Source organism: Phragmites australis, chromosome 9 (assembly GCF_958298935.1).
Source record: "Phragmites australis chromosome 9, lpPhrAust1.1, whole genome shotgun sequence".
NCBI lineage: Eukaryota > Viridiplantae > Streptophyta > Magnoliopsida > Poales > Poaceae > Phragmites > Phragmites australis.
This window is the reverse complement of record NC_084929.1, coordinates 26399675-26427057: the sequence shown is the minus strand read 5'-3', so window position 1 is coordinate 26427057 and position 27383 is coordinate 26399675. Positions and strand designations below refer to the sequence as shown.

The following is a 27383-nucleotide window of genomic DNA, read 5'->3' as shown; positions in this document are numbered from 1 at the left end:
GCGCCTGCCTGGCCCTCGCCTGCGTAAGTGACCACTTCCCCAACCTGGATCTCTTGTCGGCAGTCGGTGCCAGTTTTGAAAGTACTCGGATGACCACGGAGGAACTCAGCGCCCGGGTGATTTATTTTTGTATGTCGTTCATTCCTGTCTGTGGACCGTCTGGTTCAACCCCCTCAGGGGTATTTTTGGGTCCTAGGAGGAATGTCGTAGGGTTATCTGGAACCAGCCCCTGGGCTTTGTAATGACAGGCATTTGGCCCTTATGTGGTTTTTCTCCGTGTTTGGATGACGAATAGTTTTCGGAGTGCCTGCACCGCTCGGGAAGGATCACATTAAGCTGCTTGCGAGCAACATTCCTGACGTTGAGGGAGACCCTTAGCATGATGAGCCTTTCGGTGGCAACCAGCGCTCGACCCGATTTAGGACTTGCAACAATGTGGTCGTTAACCCTCGGGCCCCGTTACCCTGTCATCGTACGAGTGGGTTAGTTTCGGATCTCGGAATGTGGCGGGAAACTGTGTTCGTCCATGGGGTCCTGCAACATAAATGGTTTGATTACTTTAATTTAGAAAAACTTACAAGTCATGTCCACGCTCGTTCGGAAGGTCCTGCAAAATAGTCAAACAGGCTTGTCTCCGAGCGGCCTCATACATAGAGCTGGCGTTCCGTGAGCTGTATGATCGGCGGTCGACCACCCCGGTCAACCCGACTGCGCGAGGTCGGGAAACTGGAAGTCGTTAGTGACCTGCGATCAGTTCCACGTGCGGTGGTCACGACCGTGCCTGAGGCTAGGAATTCATGGCTGCTTGGGGCTTTAGAGAACAGTCCCACGACGTCCAGTCCCCAGACAACGACAAGCCGAGAGAGTGGTATGGTTTGCAGTGCCCGGGCTAGTAGGTAGGTATTCCGGTCGTGGTGCTGGCGCGACTCGCACCCTGGAGGGTGGTGGGAGGTCCGGCCTCCACGTCTGCCTCCGAGGGTGTTAGGGAGCGTTGTGCTTCCCCTATCCTGAGTGATGTACTTCAGTAAAAGGTCGTTGCTCCCTTGGTGGTAGAGGTGTCCCTCTACCAGGGAGGATTCTCACGGTTAGCCTGCGTGATCTTTTCTGCTGATACTTCGTCGTCAGGGGTTGCTTGATTCTGAAGGTAGTCCGAGATCTGATCCATCCAGGTTGTACCCGAATTGAGCAGGGTGTCCACATGGTGTCCACCCGAGGTCGACGGCACCGAGGGAGGCATTTCCTCCAAGAGTGTTGCCTCTGGTGTTTCATTTCTAAGCGGAGCATCCCTTCCACACTGGCCTGAGACTGCAGTGGATGGCCGTGTGAGTCTTTTTCTCAAAGACTCTGACCTGGAAAAGTTCACAAGAAGAGGCTAGATGGACCAGCCCATTGGTCAGGGAAGAAATCCTTGCGAGGGACGTGTGTAACTTCCCAGCCAATGGAGCGTTGCTCTAGATTTCTCACTGCGGAAAGGTATGTTGCCATCGTTCGGTCCGAGCACTGAAGACCCCTTGGTGACGGGGTTTCACCTAGTAGCGAGTCCCTCATCGCTAGTAGGTGTTTCTCCTCACGTGGGCGATGCTCGTGTTCCGGTTAAGAGGCCCTCATACTCCGCTTCGTATTTAACAACTGGAAAAAATAGAATTGAATCATGTACCTGACGATGCATGGTCCCGTGCTTGCTCCTTCCTGGTCGGGAGGAAGCTTGCCCCGCTTAGCGACCAGTACCGCATCCGTGACCCTTTGAAATCCTGCAAGGTAGATTAAGGATCCCCCCTTACTATGGGGAGTGGTCGTTACTCATGCCCGAAAGTCGAGGTGTAGACCCTTCTGTTCGTCCTGGGGTTGAACCCGATGGTTTTGGTTCATGTCACGGGGCTGGGGGTGGCAGTCCTTGCGCGATGAGTGATCCTGGGGGGGGGGGGAGGGTGCTGCCACCGAAGAAGCTCGTTCCCTCAGAGCTTGCGGTCCGTGAGGTCTCCTTGGCGTCGGGAGCATGGATGCCTCAGCAGCCTCCCGGAGCCCTCGGATCCTGATCCGATGTCCTGGGTTTGGGACATATTGGCTCCGTCTGGGTCATACCCAACGAAGAACACCTTATAGCAACTTGAATCCTGAACTCAGAAATGTGCCCCCCTACCTGGCGCGCTAAAAGTCGAGGGTAAATCCCTTCCAGTGATTCCGGGGTATATCGGACGATGGGTATGTGATCCTTGTTCGGGAAGCGTATGTTGGATTCGGGTGTGTGGGTGACTCAAGAACATTGGGGTTTATCCAGGTTCACGCTCCCTTAGGATAATAGCCCTACATCCCGTGTATTCTTCTTTATGTGGTCTAAGCCAGTTACCCATGATCTTCTTGCCCAACCTTCTACTAGTTGGGCCCCGAAAAAACCCTCCTCCTACAAGCCTGGTACTCCTCCCTTTATATATCAGAGGGAGGGAGTATTTACACATGAGCCGAGACACAGACTCAGACCTAGCCTGAGCTTCTCACCTAGGCCTATCATTACTAAAAGCGGACGTATCCCATTTGCTTTGCGTCGCCACAGAGCCCGTCCCATCGCTCCACCGCCTACGTCATCCCGGTCACCCGAACTGTCCTGTCTGTCCCCACGTGCCGCCTGCGCACCTGCAAAAGAACTCCTGCCACACCTATTAGGCCATCCCGTAGTGATTAATGCTACGGGACGGGTCACGGCCATTCTGCGCCAACCACGTCGTGGATGACCGGAAAGGGGACCTGAGGAAGGGAACTACTCAAGTGAAAAAGTATTTATTGTGATTAGACTGCTAGGACACATACCTGCCCCGTGACTAGAGGAGACTGGTTGCGGGGTTTGCTCCTGTGACCTTGGGATTGGTCGCGGAGTCCAGCCGAAGTGTCGGGTTGTGTGGTCGCTGGCTGACCGCGCGGTTGCCGACTAGTCGTGCGAAAGGACCGTGGTTCCAGACAAAACATGGCTTATGGTATCTGTTGATATCATATCGGCATGAGTCCACCGTAAGAGATCCCACTATTCTTTACACCGACAGTATATATAGCAAGCTGTTATATATATAGGCACACATATCGCCCAGTGTCTAAGCACTATCTAAGCGCATATTTTGCAACTTCCTAAAACATATGCATATTTATGCTAATATTAGAAATTATATATATGTAAACATATCGACCAGTGTATGATGAATAAGTATCTCGCTGAACGGGTGAGCCTATTTTTGCAACTTTCTGAAACGGCACATATTTTTGCTATATTTTTTTAAAAAATTCGAACAACAGTGACAGTAGCGAGACCGTAAGAAGCTGCGCAACTTACGGTGTGCCAAAGCGCCAGCCAGTTCACATCTAGATACAATACTAAGATAGGCCACCTGGAGGGCTGCGTGAATCGATACATGTTATCCATGGACCGGTCGCTACTCTGCCTTTCTTGACTACGTACGTGAAGGTCAACGGAGGTGATTAACCTGTTTGGCAACATCCAAAGTAAGCTCGTCTTGAGATTATCTTCAACAGATACTTAAAAATTTATCATCTATAATACTATTACAGTATCTCTAATACTATTACAACATCTTTTATTTTTTTTTATCTTCTATAGCTACCTTATTTTCTACCTTCTATTACTCTCCTCTCCTCTCCGGATCCACCGAACAGTAATACGAATTTCTATTTTCATCGGTAAATTTGCTGTTTTCCTGTGGTACAGTGACTCGCTCGTATCATTATAGCACCGGATACGGTGCTGCTGGAGTGGCTCTTCTGACTTTCGATAGCTAATTTTTAGCAGCACAGTATTTTACCGATCAAATAAAGTTCTTGCTGAAGTTGGCCTGAGTGCGTGTAGTGGTCGTTGTAATCTGTGAACTCTTTTCCTCTTAATGAAACACCTGGCACGTTCTTTTTTTTAAAAAAAGGTCCATCTCGTCTCATTATTCGATTATTCCAGGAAGAAACATGACCATGAATGCGATCAGACGTACACTGAGAAACTGAAAATTACTCAAGCTTAAACCAAACATGAACTCTGACTTCCAAGCCATTAGTTGCCTAGCTAGCTAGAAGAAGGCCACGCAAGCCTGCATTTTGGAGAGAGAGACACAAACACAATTATATTACAACACCATGCTCTCCGCGGTATCAACGACGGTCTCCACGACGGACCACGGCAGCTCGTGGCTGGTGTCGGCGTTGCGCACCGAGCAGTTCCTGCGGATCCGCCCCTGCGTCCCCGTCAGCACCTGGATCTGCCCCATCTTCACCACGGAGAAGATGAACTGCTGGAAGAAGGCCGACTGGTCCACGGCGAACTTGGTCACGATGGGCCTGGTCCTGCCGTCGGTGTGGAGGCCCTGGTCGGAGGTGAAGAGCCCCTGCCGGTTCAGCAGGTCCACGTAGTACTTGTTGTCGAACACGTTGGGCGTCCGGATGTCGTTCACGGTGGTGTTGTCGGTGCCCTTTACGGGGCAGGTGAGCTTCAGGTGGCCGGCGAACCACTTGTTCATGGTGGGGTCCTGCGTCGGGAAGAGGCGGTCCTCGAAGGAGCCGCAGTGCGCGATGCCCAGGGTGTGCGCGCCGGAGAGCGCCACGAGGTCGTCGGTGTCGAGGTTGATCTTGGACAGTGCTCGCAGGAGCTCTGTGACGTTGGAGCTTGGCGCCGGGAGCGCGTCAAGCACGACCTGCTGCGACGCGAACGTCGCGCTGTCACGACGGCCGAGTGGGACGTCGTACCTCGGCCCTCCGGCCTGCAGAAACAATTAATAATGGCGGCGCAGATACGTACAGTTAGCGTGCGTTCATATATACTCTGTGCATGTATAAGCGATGATATGCACCGTTCTAGACTGTCATGCGTTTGCATGCACGTAGCCACGTACCAGGTGGACGGAGTCACGGGCGGCGAGGGCGACGATGTCGGCGCAGGAGACGACGAGGCCGCAGGCTTTCTCGAGGCGGTCGCGGATGTCGTTGATGGCCTTGAACGCCGCCGGGCGGAGCGTCAGGTTGGGGATAGCCTCCTGCTCGCTCTGCTCGTTGGGCAGCTTGTCCAGCAGGATGGAAGCGTCGCAACCCTGTACGAAGCAGTCGTGGAAGTGGAGGCGGAGTAGCGCGGCGGCGAGGCCGATGTCCTTGCGGACGGCGTCCTGGAGGAAGCCGAAAACGATGGACTCCGCCTGCGGGCAGCTGGCCCTGTAGAATTCGAAGGAGAGGCCATTGGCCAAGGGCGGGATCCTCGCCGCCTCGTCACCGGCAAGGGAGGTCGCCAGTGCGAGCGCCGCAACGAGCAGCAAGCAGGTGGTGCGGGACGACGCCATCTGCAGCGAAACAAGGGCTTGTGGCGCGTTAATTTGTCTAACTCACTCCCCTGTTGGCTCTTGCTCCGCTGCCTCACTTGGAAATCAAATGGATTTCTATGGTTTTATAGGCTGCCCCTGATCGTGCTCGTGCATTGCATCTGCAATCTGCATGTGTAGTGTGACATGGCTGGATTTTCCAGGGCGCGCGAGTGGCGACCGCACCCGTCAAGGCTTTGAACCGAGAAAAATGATTAGCAGCATGTTGTACAGATTACAGACGGAGGCGAGCGATGGTCCGGTTGGTGAACTTGGATGATACCGCGACTAGTGGCACTACAAGTTGCGGCATCAACGCGGCTATGTCTTTTTCCTCTCTCTCTCTCTCTCTCTCTCTCTCTAAACAACGGAGGCGGCTAAGGATTGGCAGACCACATTATGTGCTCATCTTTTTGGAGAAATTATCTAATAAATTTAGCCCCTATGTTGTTATGAATGTGGATTGTGGAGCACTAGAGCAAGTCTTTCGAGGTTTGGCTTTTGCAAAAGGGTGAAACTTTTGGCTTTTACATGTCGGCATGCACAGGCCATCCTGCCAATTCTCATTTAGGGCCTATCTATTTGTGAGGTTTCTTATGTTTACGCAGGTCACATGTTTTGGATCACAATCACATCATCGTCTCAAGCAAGTTCATTGTCCAGGAAAATGGACTTACACTTGAATATAGTCAAATATGATTAGTAGGAAAAATAATTTAGATATATAAAACGGAAAACTGCAGGATCCTTGCCCTGCAAAGTGCAAAATTGGTGCTGCTTTCGTCCAAAGCTAGCTCCTTGAATACTAGTGAAAACACGGCTTCACACCACAGGCAAGTTGGCCGGACTATTTGGACCAGTCTCACAGCTCTCTCCTCCGAACTTTTTTTTTTTTTGCACGAATGGTTCGCCTTTTCCAACATATCGAAGAGCATGGGGCGGCTGTCCCTCTGATTGAAAATTTAAAATCGGTTGGTGGCGAAGAAAGCAAGCAAAAGCTACCTAGCAGCACATGCATGGGCACTAGTTTCCTTGCTCTTTCAGTCCCTGTTCTGTTACTTCCAAGTTCATGCACTACAGATATGAAACAGAGCCAGTCTCTCCTGCCGTCGACATGACTGGGATCTGTTTTCCTTTTACTGAATTTTTCAGAGAACTTATTATCCCTCCCTCTTGGTAGTCGGTCCAACATTTTGTTCTCTCTTTTTATTCTGATAGGAAATCCCAAGAATTTCTGACACTAAGAAAGGAGGAATAGTTGAAGGGACTACTTATGTATAGCTCGATTTTTTATTTATATATTTTTTTTATTTCAAAAATTACAAAAATATATGTTCATTTCGAAAATTTGCAAAACTATGCACTTATCCCGCCTCCTGAGTAGGTGATATGTACAAAATCACCTTTTAAGTAGGTGATTTACTTCCTCGCCCAGTCAGAGGGTGAGAAAAGACCACAATGGTATGCCACAGTGACCTGCTCAGCTACCATCGAGGCTGACAACTTATCACTCAATGGATGAGAGATAAGTTCAAAATCTCCCGCCCAACGGGACAAGGGTTGGCCATGTCCCTAGTGGAGCCCATAACAACCTTTCACCTGCTGGATAGGAGATACATTCAAAAACCTCCGCCCAGCGGGTGATGATAGTCGGTCGTGGCCCAGCAGAGCCTATCACCCACTGGATAGACGATATGTTGAAAATATCTACTTATCACCTGTCCAACGGGTGATTTTTCCCCACGGCCTATAAAAGGCCGAGAACGATGGCCGAGAGAGGAGATGGGAGGTTATAAAAATCCAAAAAAGAAGAGAAAGGAAGGAAGGGAGAGGAGATGAGAGGAGTGGAGGGGATATAGCGAAAATGATCTTATTAGGCTATGATTGTGATTTTGTTGATTAATGATAATATAGTCATTGTGACTAACATGTTTGTCAAGAATATAGGTTAGCAGGTCTTATGGATGCAATATATCAAGAAGCCACCACAGTCGGGACAAAGTTTGATTGAATTGAAAAGGTCCTAGAAGAATTGACCTTACCAGAAGGTCCGGTGCAGAAGAGTTTGCACACATTGGAGCATTGTGCACAGAGACTGATAGCCTCACCAGATAGTCTGGTGCTCTATGTGTTGAACTCATCAGAGCATTTCTGACAAAGGAGGAAACGGCTGATGACCTCATCGGATAGTCTAGTGATATGCACTGGGTAACACCGGAGCATTTCTTGCAGAGAAGAATGCGATTGCAGAAGATTGAAGATCAACCCACCGGAAGGTCCAATGCTTGGTTTGTGCACATCGAAGTATAGCACCGGAGCATTTCCTGCAGAGGCAACTACAAGTGTTGTAGAATAAAGATCAATTCACCAGATAGTCTGGTAATCACAGAGATAGTTACACCAAAGCATTTGCAGGAAAAAAAGAGAGAAGGATCAACTCATCGGATGGTCCAGTGTGAATGGAATGAACACCAGATGAATGCACCAGAGCATTTTACACAGAGAGGCTGCAAAGGCTCGGATGGCTCAAGATAACTCACCGAAAGGTCCGATGATAGATTTGAAGGCACACCAAAGTGTTCGGTGTTCGCAGAGGCTGTGAGTAGAGTTCCAACAGCTAGTTTCTGAGTTTGTACTCACCGGATGATATGGTGTTAGTACTACTGTTCTCATCGGATCATCCAGTATTGACAGCTTTTTTGAGCTGTTGGAAAACGGCTAGTTGGCGGGTTTAAGGCTATTGAAGAAAGTAAAATACATCACATATAAGGGTCATCGTAAGTATTTATTGCCTATCTGTGGCTACAGTATGTAAGGCAATATGCACCGACTCGTACACAATCTTTGACAAGATACAATGGCATGTAGTACTCCATCGTTAAACGAAGCATGGCTTATGAAATGACAGATTGCCGAGTGCAAGAAAGTATCTACTGGGTTGGTGGAAAAGATGAAGGTTTCTCATCCCGTATTCCCAGCGGATCTCTTGGAAGTTGCATCCATGGGGATAGGGCTTACTGCACACATACCCTTGTTCCAGTCCATGTACCACAGGCCCCAGCATAGCCGAAAACCGCACACGCATTGCGGAGGAACCTTTATGTTGCCGCGTGTAGTGAGGTACTTATCCCACCACTCTTCATTGAGTTCTTGTAGCCTCATCTTCAGCCGTTCAACATTCGCACGCCTTATTGCCGTAGCCTCATCTGAAGCAGCAGAGGACAATCGGTCAAGATCGCGTTGTCGTCGATTTTCGTGCACCCATCGCACAGGCCGCGGTACGTTGCAGCCAGCACAACTGACGTCCAACTGTATTGCGGGACCTCCATTGGGTCAGCGTCCGTAACCTCTCTGGCGTAGGGGATCATGCTCCTCGAGACCGTATTGTTGTGGGTCTTGGTGAACATGACCCATCTGAACAACCATAGGAGATACCTCTCCAGGTGTTAGGAGGCGTCCTCAGCGCTTGCCAGTGGGTGGATGGTGTCCTCCTGTCAAACAAGGAAGAAGTACAAATATTTGCATCCGTTAATAATGTAAAGGAGATGAGAAATCATTAAAAGACATACATACCATAAACTGAACGAGAAAGGTCTTCGTTGGGTCGTGCTTCTTGTTAGATGGAAAAGGCCTGAACGGGGCTACGTCGTTCATCCGTTGAATGACGGAGAAGTGGCCTAGCATCTTATCCCGCCAGCCCACGTCGACATCCTTAGCTCCAACAGCAGCACCCGCGCAAGGCAGGCCCATAAGGAGCGAGACGTCCTCGAGCGTGGGCGACATCTCTCCGCACGGGAGGTGAAACGTGTGCGTCTCAGGACGCCACCTGTCGACAAGGGCCGCGAGGAGGGCCCTGTCATAGCTGAACCGCGTCGCCACTTTCGAGGCCCCCGCCAACACGTCCACCTCCACAAGCCGATACAGCGGAAGTAGGCCAGCAGCGCGCAACCTGTAAGCATACTACAGTTAGCGACCAATATCATGTCTAAATCTATATGGAACCGTAAATTCAAAATTAACAAACCTCGGATTCCAATGCTACCCTTATTCTAGATATACCATTGTCTATTGACTTAAGTACGGACAATACTACCCCTTCCGGACCATATAAGATTTCACTGTCCTTGTAAAAAATTCTAAACTGCCACATATCCGTCATACCTGGCAACCATCGACAAAAACTATGACATTATTACGACAGAACAGAAAGAATCATGTTAAACTACATCTACAATGCAAAATTTATTACAAGCGTAACCCAACATGTAATCTATACTACAACAACATATTCCCGATTCACTATATCAAACACATCTAAATCCTACATCTATCATATCAATTATGACTACATTATATCTAAATCTTACATCTAATACCTAAAATATGTCTAAATACTATTTCTAATTGCTAAAATATACGCATAAACATGATCTAATTGCGGAACTACATCTAACCCTAATTCTAAACTTAGATCTGCATTTTATCCTACTTCTAGTGGCTATACTACCAGTTATGTAAAACAAAATCTAGATCTAACATCTAACCTATATCAAAACCTAGTACTAGTTACTATCCTTTGATCTGGCGGTTAGCCCCCGTAGCAACAGTACTAGCCGTTACCGCCCTTTGATCTGGCGGTTAGCCCCCGTAGTTGCTCCAAAAACCCTAAAATATTTTGTACATGTTTCATAATCCATGTACAACCCATTTTAATTGGATTCACCCAAAAAACCTATGTAAAATTTAAACTAAAATTCTAAAAAAAGAGAGGCTATTTTGTAACTTATAATAATTGTTAGCGCCTCAAATAAATTTCCAAAAATATGAGAAAATTCACTAATATTATTATTATGTGATGTACTAATTTCTAAAATTATTTCCAGCACTAGATTATATGGTGAAAATGTGAGTTTCTCTCTAATGCTCTATTTATATGCATTTTTATCATTTCATGTAATATTTTTCTTTTAATTCAATTTGAATTCAAATAAAATTCAAACTTATAAAAAATTTAGCAGTTGAAAATATAGCCATTTTAAATATTTTTTATTTGTAGGATGGAAATAATTTTTATTTATAGGATGGAAATAATTTTACGAAATTTCATATGTTAACATTTTCACAATATAATCTAGGGCTGAAAATAATTTTAAAAATTAGTAAATCATAAAATAAGAATATTAGTGAATTTTCTCAGATTTTTGGAAATTATTTGATGCCCTAAAAATTGTTAGAAGTTATAAAAATAGCTTTTTTTTAGAATTCTAGTTTAAATTTTACATAGAATTTTTAGTGAATCTAATTAAAATGGGTTGTACATGTATTATAAAACAAGTCTAAAAATTTAGAATTTTTAGAGTAATAGAAGATAACTATTTTAAATAGAGAATACGAGATTGAAAATTGGAGCCGTGAACAATACTTCTTGCGAGTACTGTTTCTCTAGGGCCTAACTGCCGGATCAAGGGCGGTAACGGCACATGACCCTATGAGGGGTCGGTAGGCGGCTGTTTATGTAAATCTTTTCATCCGACGTATATTTATTTAATTTTTTATATTAGAAAATATAGAAATAAAAAAACTCGCCACACCATGCCCCTCCTGGGCCGCGATCCCACCTCGGCCACCTGCGCCATCCGCCGGCCTGCCGCGCCCAGCACTCCGCGTCGCCCACGTCCCTGCAGGGCCCAGCACCGCGCTCGCTCGGCTCCTCCGCACATACCGCCTGGGCCTACACACTCACCGGGAGCCGTACAGCAATGCGATACGTTCACGCGTCAGCCGGCCCCACGCGGGACCACACGCGCCTGGCGCCACGCTGTCTCATCTCGGGGTGCTCGGGATGAACACGGCAGCCAGGGTCCTCTTGACCTCTTGCGTGTCCCGAGCCATCCGCACACCGTTCTGACACATGCAGGCCGCAATGCACGCCTGCGGACACACATGGAGCACGAGCACGCAACACACAAGCAAATGCACCATTGCATGCACCCTGCCCCCACGTGCCCTTTTTTCCTTTTTGTTTGCTTTTCTCTATCTGCCACGCACAGCACCGTGACTTCCCCGATCTAAGTCAGCCTGGGTGCCGTGAGCCGTGATAGGCCCGTTCAAACATCGCGCCAGGCTGGGTTTCAAGTTGGACTTTGAAAAGCTTGATAGAAAACCCGTAGGCCAAGCTTGGTCCGAGCCTGATGTCGGTTCGGGTTACTAAGCTTAAGTCTGGCTTAATATTGGATTTTTTGGATCGGGTTTGGATTTTTTCAGGTTAGGTTGGGTGTTTTGGTTTTTTTTTTTTAAGTTTCGGGTTTGTTTTGAAGTTTGAGTCTGGCGCGGTTAGAACTGTGGGTCTATATTTTGAAGTCTAAGTCCGTGTACTGGTCGGATTAAATCAGGTCAGACTTTTCCTAGCCAGGTCGGGTCAGGTTCCTCGGACCGTGTTGTCCATAAACAGACCTAGTCTGTGACCATCACGGTTTTGACTCTCGATCGGGAGACTCGGACGCCACGCTTGGCTCGAATCCACCACGTGGGTCCGTGCCGACCTCACGAGCGCCTGCAGACTTTTAGAAAACCTAGAGTTTTACAACCGACTGTGGGTCTGTCTCGATCTCTTAAAAGATTTGATTTCATCTCTTAGAGTTTTTTAGCACTATATATACGAGGCAACACCTCTCATTATAGAACATAGATAAAGATAAAGCTTTTCCCCTATATTGTGTCTCCTTTTGTGATTATTTTTTTAGGGATATCTGAACTACACCGGTAGCAGTGATTACTCAAAACGTTATCAACATGAAGCTCTGCCCGAAACCAAGCTAGTAGAACGAATTTGCTTGCGACTAAACTACACTACATTGATATCATCATCGAGCGAGCAGGTCTTCGACCTAGTCTATATGCCCTATGCGGCATGAATATGTTCTCAGGAATTCAAAAATTGAAAGGTACAAAATTTAAAAGATTGGAGCCGTAGATTGTCTACTAGCTCTTGTAGATTATCCAGTAATCAGATCATGTAGATCATGATCCGATAGAATAAATTAGGTAGTAGATCGATTTGGAATTGATGGTTCCAATCTAATAGTACATACAGCATGTGGCACGAAGACCACCACCAAAGAAAAAACATGGCACGAAACAGTGGATGAACTTGTCCGCATCGACGATCTCTATATGGCCACCATGAGATCAGCCTCGCACGGACAGATCGCCATTGCCCGAGCAGTCTGCATGCCACCAGGGTGCATGCGCTCTCGAATGGCGCCAGCTCGAAGGCTGCCCCCTGCATTATGCCCTCGCTGGCACTCGAAACCGGCTCAGCGCAGCCATGTGCGCACGCCGGTGCACCCGAAGGCACCACCATGCCTACTGCGGGCCGAGAGCCCCTGCTGCCGATGTGTTGCGCCACCGAATGGCCAGTGCAACAGTCGCAAGCAGCCGGGTCGCCATCCGCTGTGTGCCATGCCCCATACCGCCTACATTCGAGACCATCGGTGCTACCACCGCTCCAACCGGGCCGCCGCCCGCAAGCGGCTATCGTCACACCCCTACTGCATGCATGGCTATGCTCTGCTGGTCGCTTGAAGACGTGCCTTGGTGCTCTGCGTGTCACCGCTTAACCTGCCGAGCAGTGCCCAACCCAAAGCTGGCGGCCCGCCGTCGCCACCGCTGCTGCTCGCCTCCACCTCGACCACCGCAAGCCGCTCGAAGCTAATCGCCCCCTCCCCCCGTCGCCTTGCCAGCTATGTAGCGCGTTGCCCTCGCACGAGCAAAGTTGAGCCACCGGCCTAAAGGGTGGCCATCGAATGGATCACGTGACGGCTAGGGTTTGGAAACCCTAGCCGTCCCTTGTATACTAGGCATGCAAGCTGGATGGGCCGAACCATATAATAGTAGGCCAGCCCAATAAATTGATGAAAACCTTTGGAAATAGAAGGGATCAAGAAAAAAAAAATCCAAAAATTTACTTTTAGCACCTAGGTTTTCTTTCAATTGAGCATCGTCCCTGTCCTTTTTGCATTAAAACCCCTGGCTATTCTAAAAATTATCCACATGCTTAGTTTTTGCATAAAAGTACCTTCAGACTTTGAATTTTGCATCTGTTTTAGCAATTATGCAGCATTTAATTCTGTTATTATTATTTCTATGCTATTGATTATTATTGTTACTGTTTAAATTGCATGTTATGCATTTAAATTCAGTAAAATTTAAATAATAGTATAGAAAATGTCGAAAATTTTGCAATAATTTGATTTAGCAACATGATGCAACTTTACTATAGTAGTAATACTTGCGTCATTGAAATATGTAGATGGCTGGAATCACGAACAATGACTTTGTTGATCATAGTGCATATAGTACGAATTGTACTTGGGGCGAAAAGGCTCCGCGCTGCTATTTGCCTTGGAACAAGTAGTGCAATGGTTCCCACAGAGGATGAGAATGATCAGGCACTTCATTTTCTCTTCTACCATCTCTCACCCACTTTGAAGGATAAGTACATAGCAATGACTAGTGCTAAGGCACTATGGGACGCACTGCAGGAGAGTTTTGAGCGCCTTAAGTACACCATCAACTCTTCTACAGAGCAAGAATGGGTTCGGCTCTATTTCTATGACTACAAGCATGTCAGAGAGTACAACTCCACGTTGCACCGTATTTGCACACTCTTATGTCTATGTGAAAAATAGATCACAAAAGAGGAGAAAATTGAAAAGTATTCTGAATTGATTGACGTGTTGCAGCTTCATGAATTGATTGATGCATTCACCGTCAGAATTCACCCGAATGCGGTAGAATCCACACGCAATCACCGTCAATCAAAATACAAGAAGTATTCTAAATTAATTGACATGTTGCAGCTTCATGAAGTCTATGACAAAGTAATAAACAAGAACTTATTATCCCAGCCGCAAGGGAAGAGCGTAGCGTAGAAGTCAATCACAACTCTTTCAAAACATGCAAGAACCGCAGTAAGAAGCAGGGGAAGGGAGAAAGGAAAGTGGTGACAGACAAGGTCAAGCCTGATGAGGATAATGGTAAGACAATGAAATAAGTCAAGCTATATGGTGAGCATAACCAGAATCTGCAAAGCACCAAAGCATGCTGTGGAAGCATACTAGAAGAAGTAGAAGAAGCTGCCAGAAGCACACCTCACCATTGCAGTGGGGATGGAGGTGGACAAAGTAGCCACAATTGAAAGGGTAGCATCTCACATGGAAGTTAATAATGCTCCCACACTGGTAGTAAAAGACCTCCCAATAAAGGATGCATAGGTCTCTGCTTTGCCCTTCTTCACTGCTATAGAAGATGCCATGAAGTATGAAGCGGAAAAGAAAGCCATTGAAGAAGAAGTGGCCGGATATTTTGCAGACTCTATCTAGAATTAGATAAATCAACCATTTATTTTATTGCTGAATTTAGAAGGATTAGATGAATAAATGAAAGCTCTAGAAGAGCAAGCTTAGTTGCAACCAATATTTTTCGGTATTTAATAGAATATGTGTGGCTCCCATATGGAGGAAGTGTGTATTATGGATAGTGGAACCACAAACACCATCTTAAGAGTATGAAGCTCTGAAAATGTGATAACTGTCACTGGTAGTAATAATTGTATAGTAGGTTCTGAAAGAGCCATAGTCATACTACCTGTATGAACTACTTTACATATCAAAGAAGCATTGTTATACCTTGATTTTACAAGAAATCCTTTATGTTTTAAAGATATTCGTGCTAACGGTTTTCATGGAGAAACCTGTGAAGAAGATGGTAGGGAGCACCTACTCATCACTAAGCGTGGTAGTGAAGTGAGAATACTAGAAAAATTCCCTTCATGAATAGTGACTTATACTACACTCGCATTTTGTGTTTTATAGTGCAAAATTATTCTCCCTATGGCATGATAGATTTGGTCACCATGGTGTTAGAATGATGAAAAATATAATTACTAACTCACAATGTCATGACATAAATGTAAAAAATTTCCGGAATCATAAAGATTTTGTATGCCTACATGTGCTACCGAGAAATAAATAATAAGACTGTCTACCTTGAAGGTACAAGATGAAATCCCTATATTCCTAGACCGAATCTAGTGGGATATTTGTGGTCCCATTCAGCTGCTATCTGATCCATTTTGGTACTTTATGATATTGATAGACACATCCTCGAAGTGGTCGCATGTATGTCTATTATCTACCTACAACCACGTCTTTGCAAAGTTAGTCTCGAGATCATACAAATCAAGAATATTTTTTTTGGAGAATTTACTTCTAAAGCGTTCGATGATTATTGCACTAATATAGGAATTAAAGTTGAATACTTTGTACCGCACATCCACACTCGGAATGGACTAGCCGAAGCACTGATAAAAAAGAATAAAATTCATTGATAGACCTTTGTTGCAGCACTGTAATTTGCATGCTACATGTTGAGGACATGCAGTCTTACATACAGTAGCTCTCATTAATTATAGACCATCATCCTATAGAATCTATTCACCTATGCAACTAGTGCAAGGGGTAATTCTAAAAATTTCCTATTTACGCAAATTTGGATGTATGGTTTATGTGCCAATACCGCTGCCACAGTGAACCGCTATGGGACCTTTGCGAGAAGTTGGAATATATGTTGGTTATGAGACTACATCCATAGTCCTATATTTAGAACCAACAACTGAAAATCTGCATACGGCCTACTTCGCTGACTGCATTTTTTATGAAAATAATTTTTCATCATTAAGGGGAGGAAACATACCCTTGGATGAAAAATGTTAGGAAATTATTTGACAGGTAGAAGGAATTGCAGCACATGATCCTTACACTAGTGAAGCGAATGGTGAAGTACAGAAAATTATCGATTTGCAGAAATTAACAAATGATCTGCCTGATCTTTTTTGTGATTTGAAGAGCGTGACTAAGTCGCATATGCTTGCACGCAATGCACCGGAGAGGGTGGAAGTACCAAAAGAAGGTAGCCCTCTTCTTGTCCTAGGAGCTACAAAAAATAATAAAAGGATAAGAAATTTGGTTCCTCAAGTCCCAAATAGCTGGAGACGTCTGGCGAAAGTGGGAAATGAGAGCTTACCATAGCCAATCATAAAAAACCTTAACGGAAGAAGAAGAGGAGCCAGTTGAGACCTGGCGATAGTATGGAACCTAAGGAAATAGGCATACCAGATTTGAATCTTTCCACACAGGAAGAAACCAACAAAAATGCACGCATTGAAATCGACGCTGGTAAACTAAAGGACCTTGCTCTCATAGTAAGAAATAATGAAGAAACACCTGAAAGTGCACTTGAAAGAAATAATGAAGAGCAAGATGTAGAAACACCTGAAAGTGCAGCCCATGATGCAATAACAATAAACTATGTGAATTCAGGGGAATCCTGGAACAAAGCAACCACAATAGTTAATATATACTTTGCAAATAAAATTGCCACAATTATAGATCATGATCCTGAGCCTGCATCGCTCACTAAATGTAGAATGAGGTCAGATTGCGAAGACTGTCAGAAGGCAATAATAGCTGAACTGTTGTCCCTGAATAAAACAAAGGGTTTTGGGTTAGTATGCCACACACCTCCCAACATCAAACCAGTAGGATACAAGTGGATTTTTTTTTTCATAAGAGGAATGAAATGAATAAAATTGTAAGGTACAAAGCACGACTAGTTGCACAAGGTTCCACTCAACGACCAGGCGTTGATTATGAAGAAACCTATTCCCTAATGATGGGTGGTATTACCTTTATATATTTGATCTCAATGGCAGTCAACCTAGAGTTGAAAATAAAATGGATGGATATTGTGACCGTATATCTTTATGGGAGCCTTGATTCATATATTTATATGAAGGTACCTGAAGGAATACCATTGTCGAATCAGGATAGAAGAAATAGACACATTTATAACGTACAATTGAAGAAGTCACTATATAGTTTGAAACAGTCAGGTAGGATGTGGTACAATCATTTGAGTGAATTTCTCAAAAAACAAAGCTACACAAATATCACGGATTGTCTTCGTGTATTCATAAGAAGGTCCAATAATGAATTTTGCATAATATATGTATATGTAGGTGATCTGAATATCATCGGTACAAAAGAAGAAATTGAGAAAGCAAGCTTGTACTTCAAGTCTGAATTTGAAATGAAAGATTTAGGCCTATAGCTAGAGCATGTGATAGATGGATTTTTTTTTTACATCAATCACACTACACTCATATGGTGTTAGAGCGGTTTGGTTTTGAAGAATCATTTCCCTCTAAAACCCCCATGGTTGGAATGTCATTGCAAGCAGATCAAGATCTCTATAGACCTAGAGAAGAGAGGGAGGAAGTATAGGGACTGGAATTTCCATACTTATGTGCAATAGATGCGCCGATGTATCTGGCTAATTGCACTAGATCAGACATAGCATTTACAGTAAACCTACTTACATGATACAGTGCAGAGCTGCAATATCCTAGAAATCATCAAAGCAAAGTCTTATATGTACTTCGATGAACCACTCGAAAATAATAGCTGCACAGGAATGCGCAAGGCTTAGAAGAGTGATTAATCGTATCCAACGGCCATATGGTTTGAACACTACTAACACCTCCACTATTATCCATGAAGATAATGCAGCATGTGACAAGTGCAATCGAGATACGTAAAAAGCAACTTAACGAAGCATACCAACCCCAAATTATTTTATGCCCGTGAATTGCATAGAATGAATAAAATAAAGGTAATGCATACAAAATCATGTGAAAAACTTGCAGATTTATTCACTAAGTCTCTCCCTGCATCTAGTTTCAAAAGATGTGTTCGTGGCAATGGGATGTTGAGGTTTAGAGAGTTGCATACTTCAGGGGGCGAATTTTCACATAATACCAATACATGGAATTATCTCTTAGTCAAGAAGATTAAGTGTCCAAAGTTAATCATGGAGATTATATGAAGCATTTTGGGTGGATTGTACTCTTTTTCCCTTAGATGAATTATCTTGAAGTTTCTCGTGATAAGGTTTTTGATGAGGCAATTCGTGTGACCAGGTCGCGAGCTATGTACTCTTTCTTCTAATTTTTCTCACTAGGTTTTTGGGGAGTCTTGATGAGACATATGCATTTCGCGAGAAGTGCCTAAGGGGGAGTGTTAGGAAACATGGAGTTTTACAACCAAATGTGGGCTCATCTCGATCTCTTGAAAGATTCGATTATATCTCTTACGGTTTTTTGGCACTACATATATGGGGCATAACCCCTCATTATAGAACACAGATGAATAAACAAGGGAAATATTTTCCCCTACAATGTGTCTCCTTTTGTGATTGTTTTCTTGTGGGATCTCTGGACTACACCGGTAGCAGTGGTTCCTCAACACAGACCACGCCTCTCATCCACGCATCTGAGTATAATGCGTCCCATCGACTTCGCTTCGTGCCCAGAGCCGCATCGTTAGCCTAGAACCTCCCATAGCGTTCGCCTCACTAGCGTGAGACACCACGCGCGACCATGGTCGCGAACCCCATGCTCGCCACCTGAAGGGCCACCATCTTCGCGCAACACACTGGTTCGCTCTGAGCCACACCATTGTGCAGCTCTGAAGCAACACTGTGGTTTTAGTCGACGAAATCCACCTCGGCGCACTGCAGCCGAGCAGGCTGCCCGCATCTACACCCGAAAGCTACCTTTGTCTTCACAGGTGAGGCTGCCAATCCGCGCCTCGCACCAGTCTGCACTACGCTGCAACACGGTTCCATAGACGTCCATCATCTACGTTGCCTCCATCATTACAGCTTGAGCGACACAATGACCTGCTGCAATCGTAGTTTTTGTACACGTGCACCCACCGCCGTCATGCTACACCTTGCGTAGTGTCCATCCCTCACTGCTTGTGCATTTCATGACGTCTTGTAGATGCATAATCCTCACATCTCACACCTCCCTGTGATCTTCCACCCACTTCATCTAGATCCAATCTAGTCATGGCTATGGTACCACTTGTTACAAAATTAGCCATTAGCGGAAGCAACAGATTGATCTACTGAGACCATGCACACGATCACTGATGAAACTAGAGGCATAATATTCGTTAACAAGGTTCAGTCGAAGCCTACATCCTGGAAGCATGACTACCGGCGCTCATCTTCATCTAGCAACACCGGCCGCTTTTGGGGTTCTAGCAAAACTTTTGCCGTCCCTACGAACCTATTGCTATCCCATCATAGTTACAACGACGGTCCTTCTCTCATATTTATGAGACCTAGTTACAGGAGTCATATTGTCAGTGTAAAGAATAAAGGGGTGCCTTGTCAGGGCATCCACACCGGCAAATGCCAGATGGTAGTTGATATTATCAAGACCGTGGCCCCATCGTGTGACCAGGTGGGATTCACGCGACCAGTCCCCTGATTGCAGAAGGAAACCCTGCCACTAGCCCTTGTTGGACGTAGGCCATGTACTCACCTAACCCGTCTAATCTCATTTAATGACATCCACTCAAGTATTTTCCTTCCCAGGAATCTCCTCTCGGTGGGAAAAGTCGTGGTTAGCGTAGAGGTGCAGTGCCTCATTTCATAGCATTAAATGATATGGGATGGCCTTGTAGACAGGTGTGGCGCCATTGGGTGGATGGGACATGGCTTGTAGGATGGCCAGGCAAGTGGGATGGTCTCACAGGTGAGCGTGCGGTGCGCGAAGATAGGACAAGGTGTACCAGTCGACTAGGACAAGGTGTCAGGAGTACTACTAAGCTCTTCGAGCTCGCTGAAAAGTGTGTGCAGGCTGCAGAGGCCTGAGAGCACCAAAGCGGCCCGAAGACGTAGCTGACCTCCGAACAGCCTGCCTCTTTCAAAGTGGTCAATCGAAAGGAGAAAAAGAGCAAATGCAAGGCAGGACTGCCCGATGTCATGGTGGTCGAGCAAACCAGCCAACCATGCCAGCGCTTCTAGAAAAAGAACAGAAAGAAAGGCCGAAGCTTCTGTCCGATCCATCGCACATATGCTCACAACTTGACTTAATGCAAGGTCATGCAGGGCATCATCAACAAGGATCTTAGGGAGCGTAAACTCAGGCACGACGATGATGAGGAGAATGGGGCTGACCCCTATCAGTCAGCATTGGGTTTCCAGCTGGACGATCACACGGTCCACCATATCTTCAAGGGTGCTGCAATATATTCCTCGAACAGGGATACAAGTCAATGGTTTGTGAAAAAAGGTGACCATGACAGGCCTAAGCCCGCATCTGAAGTGGTCAAAAGTAACCCTCACCTTTAGCCAGGTAGACTACCCTATGTGTGTTAGATGCCCTGGTCGCTACTCCATCGTTGTCGAACCCACGGTGCAAAACATCCGACTGGGTTGCGCACTGGTCGATGGAGGAAGCTCCATCAACCTCCTCTTTGCCAATGTGTTGGACACCCTACAGATTCTGAGGAGCGCATTGAAACTATCTCCTCCCTTTTTCAGAATTACCTCCAGCTCCTCAACAAAACCATTGGAGCAAATTGAGCTCCTCATCACCTTTGGCTTGCCGAGTAACTTCAGGGCCGAAAGGGTTTTGTTTGACGTGGCAGACTTTAGGACCGATTATAATGCGATCTTGGGGCGACTAGCGATGGAAAATTCATGGTTGTCACCCATTACACATACTAGGCAATCAAGATCCCTGGTCTGACAAGGGCCATCACCGTCTTTGGCAACACAAATATAGCCCTAGCCTACGACAAGAGGAGCCTCGATATTAACGAACTGACTCCCGGGTTGTAGCCCGAGAATGTCAGGCCCAGTGGTCAGCTGGTTAAGGTCCACATCATTGCCAGTCCAGGCGATCGGCTTAAGGCAGTTTGCCTAGATGATTCCAACCCATCCAGGATGGTCCAAATAGGGGCTGGCCTAGACTCCATATAGGAACTCGTGCTCATTACTTTCCTTCTGGTGAACATGGATGTCTTGTTGTGGAGTCCATCTAATATACCCAGAGTCCCTAGGGACGTGATCGAGCACAAGTTGTCGATGCAACCTGACGCGTGACCAGTAAAGCAAAAGGCGCGTCGGTCCGCACCTGACTGAAAAGAAGCACTTTGTGAGGAGATTGACAAACTGTTGGAAGCAGGCTTCATCCGAGAGGTGTAGTACCCAGAGTGGCTAGCTAACCCAGTCATGGTCCGAAAATCCAATGTTAAGTGGAGGATGTGCGTCCTCTTCACTGGCCTTAACAAGCATGCCCAGAAGATCTCTTCCCTATACCCCATTTCGACCAGCTTGTTGACTCAACCGTCGACAACGATCTATTAAGCTTCTTAGATTCCCGTTCGGGGTATCATCAGATTAGCATGTATATGGAAGATGAGGAGAGACGGCTTTTGTAACACCCTTCAGGGTCTTTTGCTATGTGAAAATACCTTTTGGTTTGAAAAGCATCGGTACCACTTACCAGTGTAGTATTTAGCTTGTTCTATGACCACGGCTCGATAGAAAGGTCGAGGCATATGTTGATGATGTGGTCGTGGAAAGTAGGACCAAGGACGACCTGGTCGCAGACCTTAAGGAAACGTTCGACAACCTTCGGAAATACCGCATGAAGCTGAACCCGGAGAAATGCACGTTCGGAGTCTCATCAGGGAAGTTGCTCAGCTTTCGCGTGTCTAACCGAGGAATAGAGGCAAACCCTGACAAGATTAGAACCATCGTCCAGATGAGATCCCCAACCAGGTTAAAGAAAATCCAAAAACTAACAGGATGTGTGGCAGGTTTGAGAAGGTTCATCCCGAGGCTCGGAGAGAAGGGGTTACCGCTCTTCAAGCTCTTGAAGAAAAGCGACCACTTCTTGTGGATGGCAAAAGTAGAAATGACCTTCTAGGATATCAAAACTTACCTCGCTTCCCCTCATGTACTGACCGCTCATGACCAGATGAAGAGCTTTTGCTCTATGTTGTAGCTACCCCACAGGTCGTAAGCGCAGTCTTGATCGTCGAACGAGAAGGTCTTCCATGACCAATGTACTACATCCGTTTAGTCCTAAATGAGGCAAAGGCTCAATATGCACATGCTCAGAAGGTACTATACGCCTTGCTGATGGCCTATTTCAAGCTCAGACACTACTTTCAGGTCCACAAAATCCAGGTAATCTCCTTCCTTCCGATTAGAGAAATTCTCCCTAATAGGGATGCGGTAGGGAGAATAGCAAAGTGGGCAGTAGAACTCAGGGAGTTCAATATTCTTTTCGTCCCCTGAATGGCTATCAAGTCCCAGGCGCTGGTCGATTTTGTGACCGAATGGTCGTTCTTTGAGCCCGAGCAGGAACAAAGACCAGAGGCGAACGAGCACTGTACCATGCACTTTAGTGGGTTGTTCACGCAGAACGAAGCAGGGGTTGGAGTGGTCCTAATCTCACCGACTGGCGACATCCTCTTGTACGTAGTTTAATTATGTTTTTCAGCCACTAATAATATTGCGTAATATGAGGGCCTCTTGTCCGGATTGCAAGCAGCCTCTACACTTGGGATAAAACGCCTGCTAGCGATAGGGGACTCGCTACTAGTCGTAAACCAAGTGTAAAAGGAGTTTCAGTGCTCTTATCCAACAATGATGGCATACCTTGCTGAATTGAGAAGGCTGGAGTGACACTCTATTGGTTTCGAGGTCTAGCATGTCCCTCGCAAGGAAAACTTCCTAGCTGATGAGCTAGCATGTTTAGCTTCTTATCGCGAACCTGTCACGATTTCACTAATTTTAGAGGTGTGATGGGTCAGTTATGAATTAATCTAGTCGCAACATATTTACACAATCCTGCATATTATGATAACTAATTCATGAGTTCATGTATTTTTAAAGATATAGGATCATGTAAGAAGACTAACAAAATTAGTTTCATGATTTTTGATTAGCAAAGAGTAAATTATGCATTTAACTTGGTTTAACAAATACATTTTCTCATAGAAAATTTTTAACTTTTTATGAGTATAAATATTTTTATCATGTAAATAATGTTACAAGGAAACTAAAAAAATTTGTTTCACTTGATTTGAAGCTCAGATGAATTAGTTATTGATTTTACAAGATTGAGCCAATTTTTAGGGTTTTTTGTTGAACTTAACTGAAAATGGAGAAAACCGCTCGATAAATCGAGGAAACCGAGCAATTACCGACAATACGGAAAATTTGAGAAAATCGCTCGGTAACCGATCCGATTCAACTGGTTTCCAAGATGCGATTCTGATAAATTTTTGATCAAATTTCAAACTTTAGCAAATAAATTTTGTACGAATTTCAGTCAAATTTCGAGAAGCTATCATGATAATCAATATTTTCAGTTACGGATCGAACTCAGTAACCAAGCCTCAAACAGTAAGTATAACCTTGGTCACTAGACGAACTGCGTGAGAGAAAACGCAAGAGGTGTTTGACACGTTACATGGTCATGGGACATCGATTAAACAGTGCTCTATTTTCAGGCACCTCGAAGTAAAATCTCCCAAAAGAAAAAGGCCAGCAGCGAGTGCCGGACTCGCAGCTAAACAAGTAAAACCGTTGTGAATGTGAGAATATGTGATACGTGAAAAAGGCATATTTCACTTCTCAGCGTGGACACAAATTCCAGCAGCTAAAACAAGGCCGCGTGCATCATCCAGCCATCCATCTATTTACATCTCAGCCACTCGAATCACTCACAAGTCACAAGTCACAACTCACAACTCGACTACCTGCCCCTCCCTCCGGCGTACGGACGGCCGTCAGTCCCACACCAGTGCGGCCTTCCTCTGCGTCTGCATCTCGCCGTGCGGCGGCGGCCCGCCCCTCGATACCGGCCGGTCCGACGACCGGACCGCCGCCGGCACCATCGGCGCAACGTAGTTGCCCACCCGGACATACCCGCGTGCGTCGTACCGCCCGGTTTGGTGCGTCACGGGTACGGGCGCCGGCTGGTACTGGTGCTGGTAGTGGGGGAAGCTGTTCCGCAATAAGAGCGGACTGGCGCCGGCGTGCCGGGGCGAACTGCTCATGTATCCTCCCGCTAAGCCGTCCCCGATATCCGCCGCGTGCGGATGCAAGTGCTGCGGCGCCGCGTCCAGGGTGCCGAGATTCGGCGTGCTCCGGACGCGCTGCATCCCCAGCCCGTTAGCGCGCGGGGAGTTGTCCGCCGAGACGGCGCCGTGCTTCAGGGCGGAGTACGGCGGGCTCCCGTTGGGCGTGACGGGCACGGTGGCAACGTAGCACTCCGGCTGGAAATGGTTGTGGTGGTGATGGTGCGGGTGATGGCGCGAGTAGCCGGCCAAGCGGGAAGAGGAGGACACGGTGGCGGCAGCCGACGGGAGGCGTGCGGCGGGCTGCAGCGCGAAGACGTAGACGCGGAAGCGCGGCGACGCGGTCGGCGACCGCTTCGCCTCGAGGCGGTCGTACTCGTCGAGCATGTGGACCAGGTCCTCGTCACAGGTGACGGAGACGAGCACGTCGAGGTCCTCGGTGAGGGAGATGAGCTGGTACTTGATGGCCGCCACGTCCGTCTTGAACATCTCCTCCACCTTCTTCTTCATCTCTGCGCACGGCGGGGAAAAAATCCAAAGATCTGAGCGCCGACGACATCAAAGAATCAAGGCGCACGGGTCGAGAAGGGCAAGAACACGTACCGTGGAAGGGGATGGAGCGGGGCACGGCGAGGACGCGGGTCTCGCCGCCGACGTACTTGAGCACGCCGTCGGACGGGCGGGGCACGATGCGGCCGCCGAAGCTGCAGAGGATCTTGATTCGGCCTCCGCCTCCACCGCCGCCTCCGCCGCCACCACCACCACAGACGCAAGTCGGCGAAAGATGCACGTCCTCATCTGTCGTCGCGCCCTCGGACTCCGTCGTCGTCGCCGTCGTCGCCGCCATCGCGTCTTCTGTCTCAGCCGTCCGAGTTTAGCTAATCCTCCCTCGGAGGCAAGCAGAAGCAGTCAAGCAGAGCACGCAACGAATTGCCGAGTAACAGAGACCTGCGCAAGAACCGCAGCACGATTCATCAACTTTACCCAAACCGACGTCAAGACGAATTCTAATACTAAAAGTAGCACGCTTGCCAATGCGCACAGCACAAGAACACCAAAAAGATGCCGATTTTTACTTTGACTCATCGCGCTTAAGTAGGAGGAATTCTGCAATATGAAACCGTATCTTGGGAACAAATGGTCTAAGCAAGCAATGCAAGATGAAGATTGGAACGGTCAAAAGAAGCAATCTTTCTCAAGGACTAAGAAAAAGCTTCCGAAAGCAACTACCACTTCACCATCGATCGTGCGGACAAGAAAATGCCCTACAAATTGAACAGGGATGTGTCTAGGCTGGCGGAGCAATCAATCGCGCTCATTGGTTCGGGACAGGACATGAGATGCCAGCCTTCGCATCCTATCTCTAGTGCCATTATCCTTCCCGAGAGCACGAGAATAACTCAACAAAAAAGTAGAATTTTTTTCTTGGGAGCAAGGAATTAGAGGTCGGCACCTAACCTGTTACAAGATGGGACTCAAGAAACCGCCGGGCCGACGATGATGTACAGGAATCCCAAATCGAAACTGCCACAACAAAAATCCGAGACAAACAAACGCATCGTCAGATCGGAGAGTGGAACCAAACGAATCGGGAGGAAGAAGAAACTGAACTGGACTCGCCAGAACGAACAAAAGGGAGGATTAATCAAGCCAACCGGGGAGGAGATTCATTCCTCTGGAACCGATTGATCTGTCGATCAGATCGAGCCGAACAACAACGAGGGGGAGGACGGGAAGGCGACCCCCGAGAAAACCTACAGTAGTTTATTCGTCTGGGATTGATCAATCTTCCATTCGGGAGGGAAGAGAGGACTGATCAATCATCTATCGTCGTCTCTCCTCCCGGCGGGCGTGGCCGGATTTAGGACGGACGGAGCGGAGCTCCTGGATTCGAGGGAGCCGCTCGCCTATTCTAGGGGACGGGGTGGGGCGTTTGCGCTTCTTGCCTCCACCCGCGTCCCCCCGCGCCAGCGAGCCGGCTGAATAGTACGGTGCCGGGGCTGCGGGGTCGGGTGCTGGGAATATTCGCGGCTCACTTTCTTTGGCGGATTGGCACCGCGACAACGTATCCCGCGTCGATTGGAGCCGTCGACCGAAGGACGAAGCCCATGCCTGCGGTCCTGAGTGATCGGGACGGATGAAGGTAGAAGCCGATTTTTGCTCGGGGGCCGTAGGCTATCTGACGGACGATTGAGTGGAGAAGACTTCAGTAGATCTTTGGAGACGAAGATCATCGCGGGATAGTGGCCCCGTTTTGATCGTTCAGGGAAGGGTTGTAATTATATAATTATGCTTATTTATACCATAATGCCCTCGGATATTCTGAGAATGTAGCAAGTAAAGGGGTAGGATTTGTAAACCACGCCTGAGGTGGTCGAGTACGGGCTATAAATATGGTCATACTGTACCCGAAAAAGGATCGAAAAAACTGTTCCATCTCTAACACGTGTCACCCCGAGGACCCTTCGACGTTCCCGTAACCGAAGGTCCATATTGTCTGGGATCTCGGTCCCAACAATTGGCGCCGTCCGGGGGATCGAACACTTCGACGCCATGCCACCCAAGAAGAAATTGAAGCCAACCGGAACAGTAGAAGCATTGCCGGAACCTTCAGCCGCAGCCGGGCCTTCGGCCGAAAGACCCCCTTCGGCCCTGCCAGGAACAAGTAATGCTTCGGTCGGTGGAGCTTCGGGTGGACGAGAGCAATGCTGCGGAGTTGAAGTAGCGCCACAAGGAGCCAGTGATGGCCGCCACAACGAAGCAGTCCGGGTTAATGCGGAGCCGATGCGGGTCATGGAACCAATTGATCGCGCACACTTCGAGCCTCCGGCGAAAGAAGGCGAAAGGGTGCGAGACGAAGAATGGGAAGACCTTGATGACTTCGCAGAGTATGAAAACGAAGATGAAACAAATGAAGAAAGAACAGCCAGGCAAGAAGCCGAAGAGTTGGAAAGGCAGATAGCGCAGAAGAAGCGCATGTTAGATAGCCTGGCAGCAAGTCGAAAAGCCGCAGAATATCGCAGATGGGCAGATG

General features: G+C 47.1%; 2 protein-coding genes across 4 annotated transcripts; both read right to left on the bottom strand.

The window, feature by feature from the left end:
- Positions 1-3983: 3983 nt before the first annotated feature.
- On the bottom strand, positions 3984-5594 carry LOC133928923 (cationic peroxidase SPC4-like). The gene is made up of 2 exons (XM_062375454.1): positions 4881-5594; positions 3984-4748 (listed from the first exon to the last, which is right to left on the bottom strand). The coding sequence occupies exons 1-2, from the start codon at positions 5316-5318 to the stop codon at positions 4119-4121; spliced, it is 1068 nt and encodes a 355-aa protein (XP_062231438.1). The 5' UTR covers positions 5319-5594; the 3' UTR covers positions 3984-4118.
- An 18283-nt stretch (positions 5595-23877) lies between these two features.
- Positions 23878-26372, bottom strand: LOC133928922 (uncharacterized). 3 transcript variants are annotated; one of them, XM_062375451.1, is made up of 4 exons: positions 25961-26372; positions 25808-25873; positions 24953-25297; positions 23878-24861 (listed from the first exon to the last, which is right to left on the bottom strand). In XM_062375451.1, exons 3-4 carry the CDS (start codon positions 25194-25196, stop codon positions 24059-24061), a joined length of 1047 nt encoding a protein of 348 aa, XP_062231435.1. In that variant the 5' UTR covers positions 25197-25297; positions 25808-25873; positions 25961-26372; the 3' UTR covers positions 23878-24058. The 3 variants fall into 3 exon arrangements, with proteins under 3 accessions (XP_062231435.1, XP_062231436.1, XP_062231437.1); XM_062375452.1 differs by having other exon boundaries at positions 26005-26372; XM_062375453.1 differs by having other exon boundaries at positions 26108-26372.
- Between the last annotated feature and the right edge of the window lie 1011 nt (positions 26373-27383).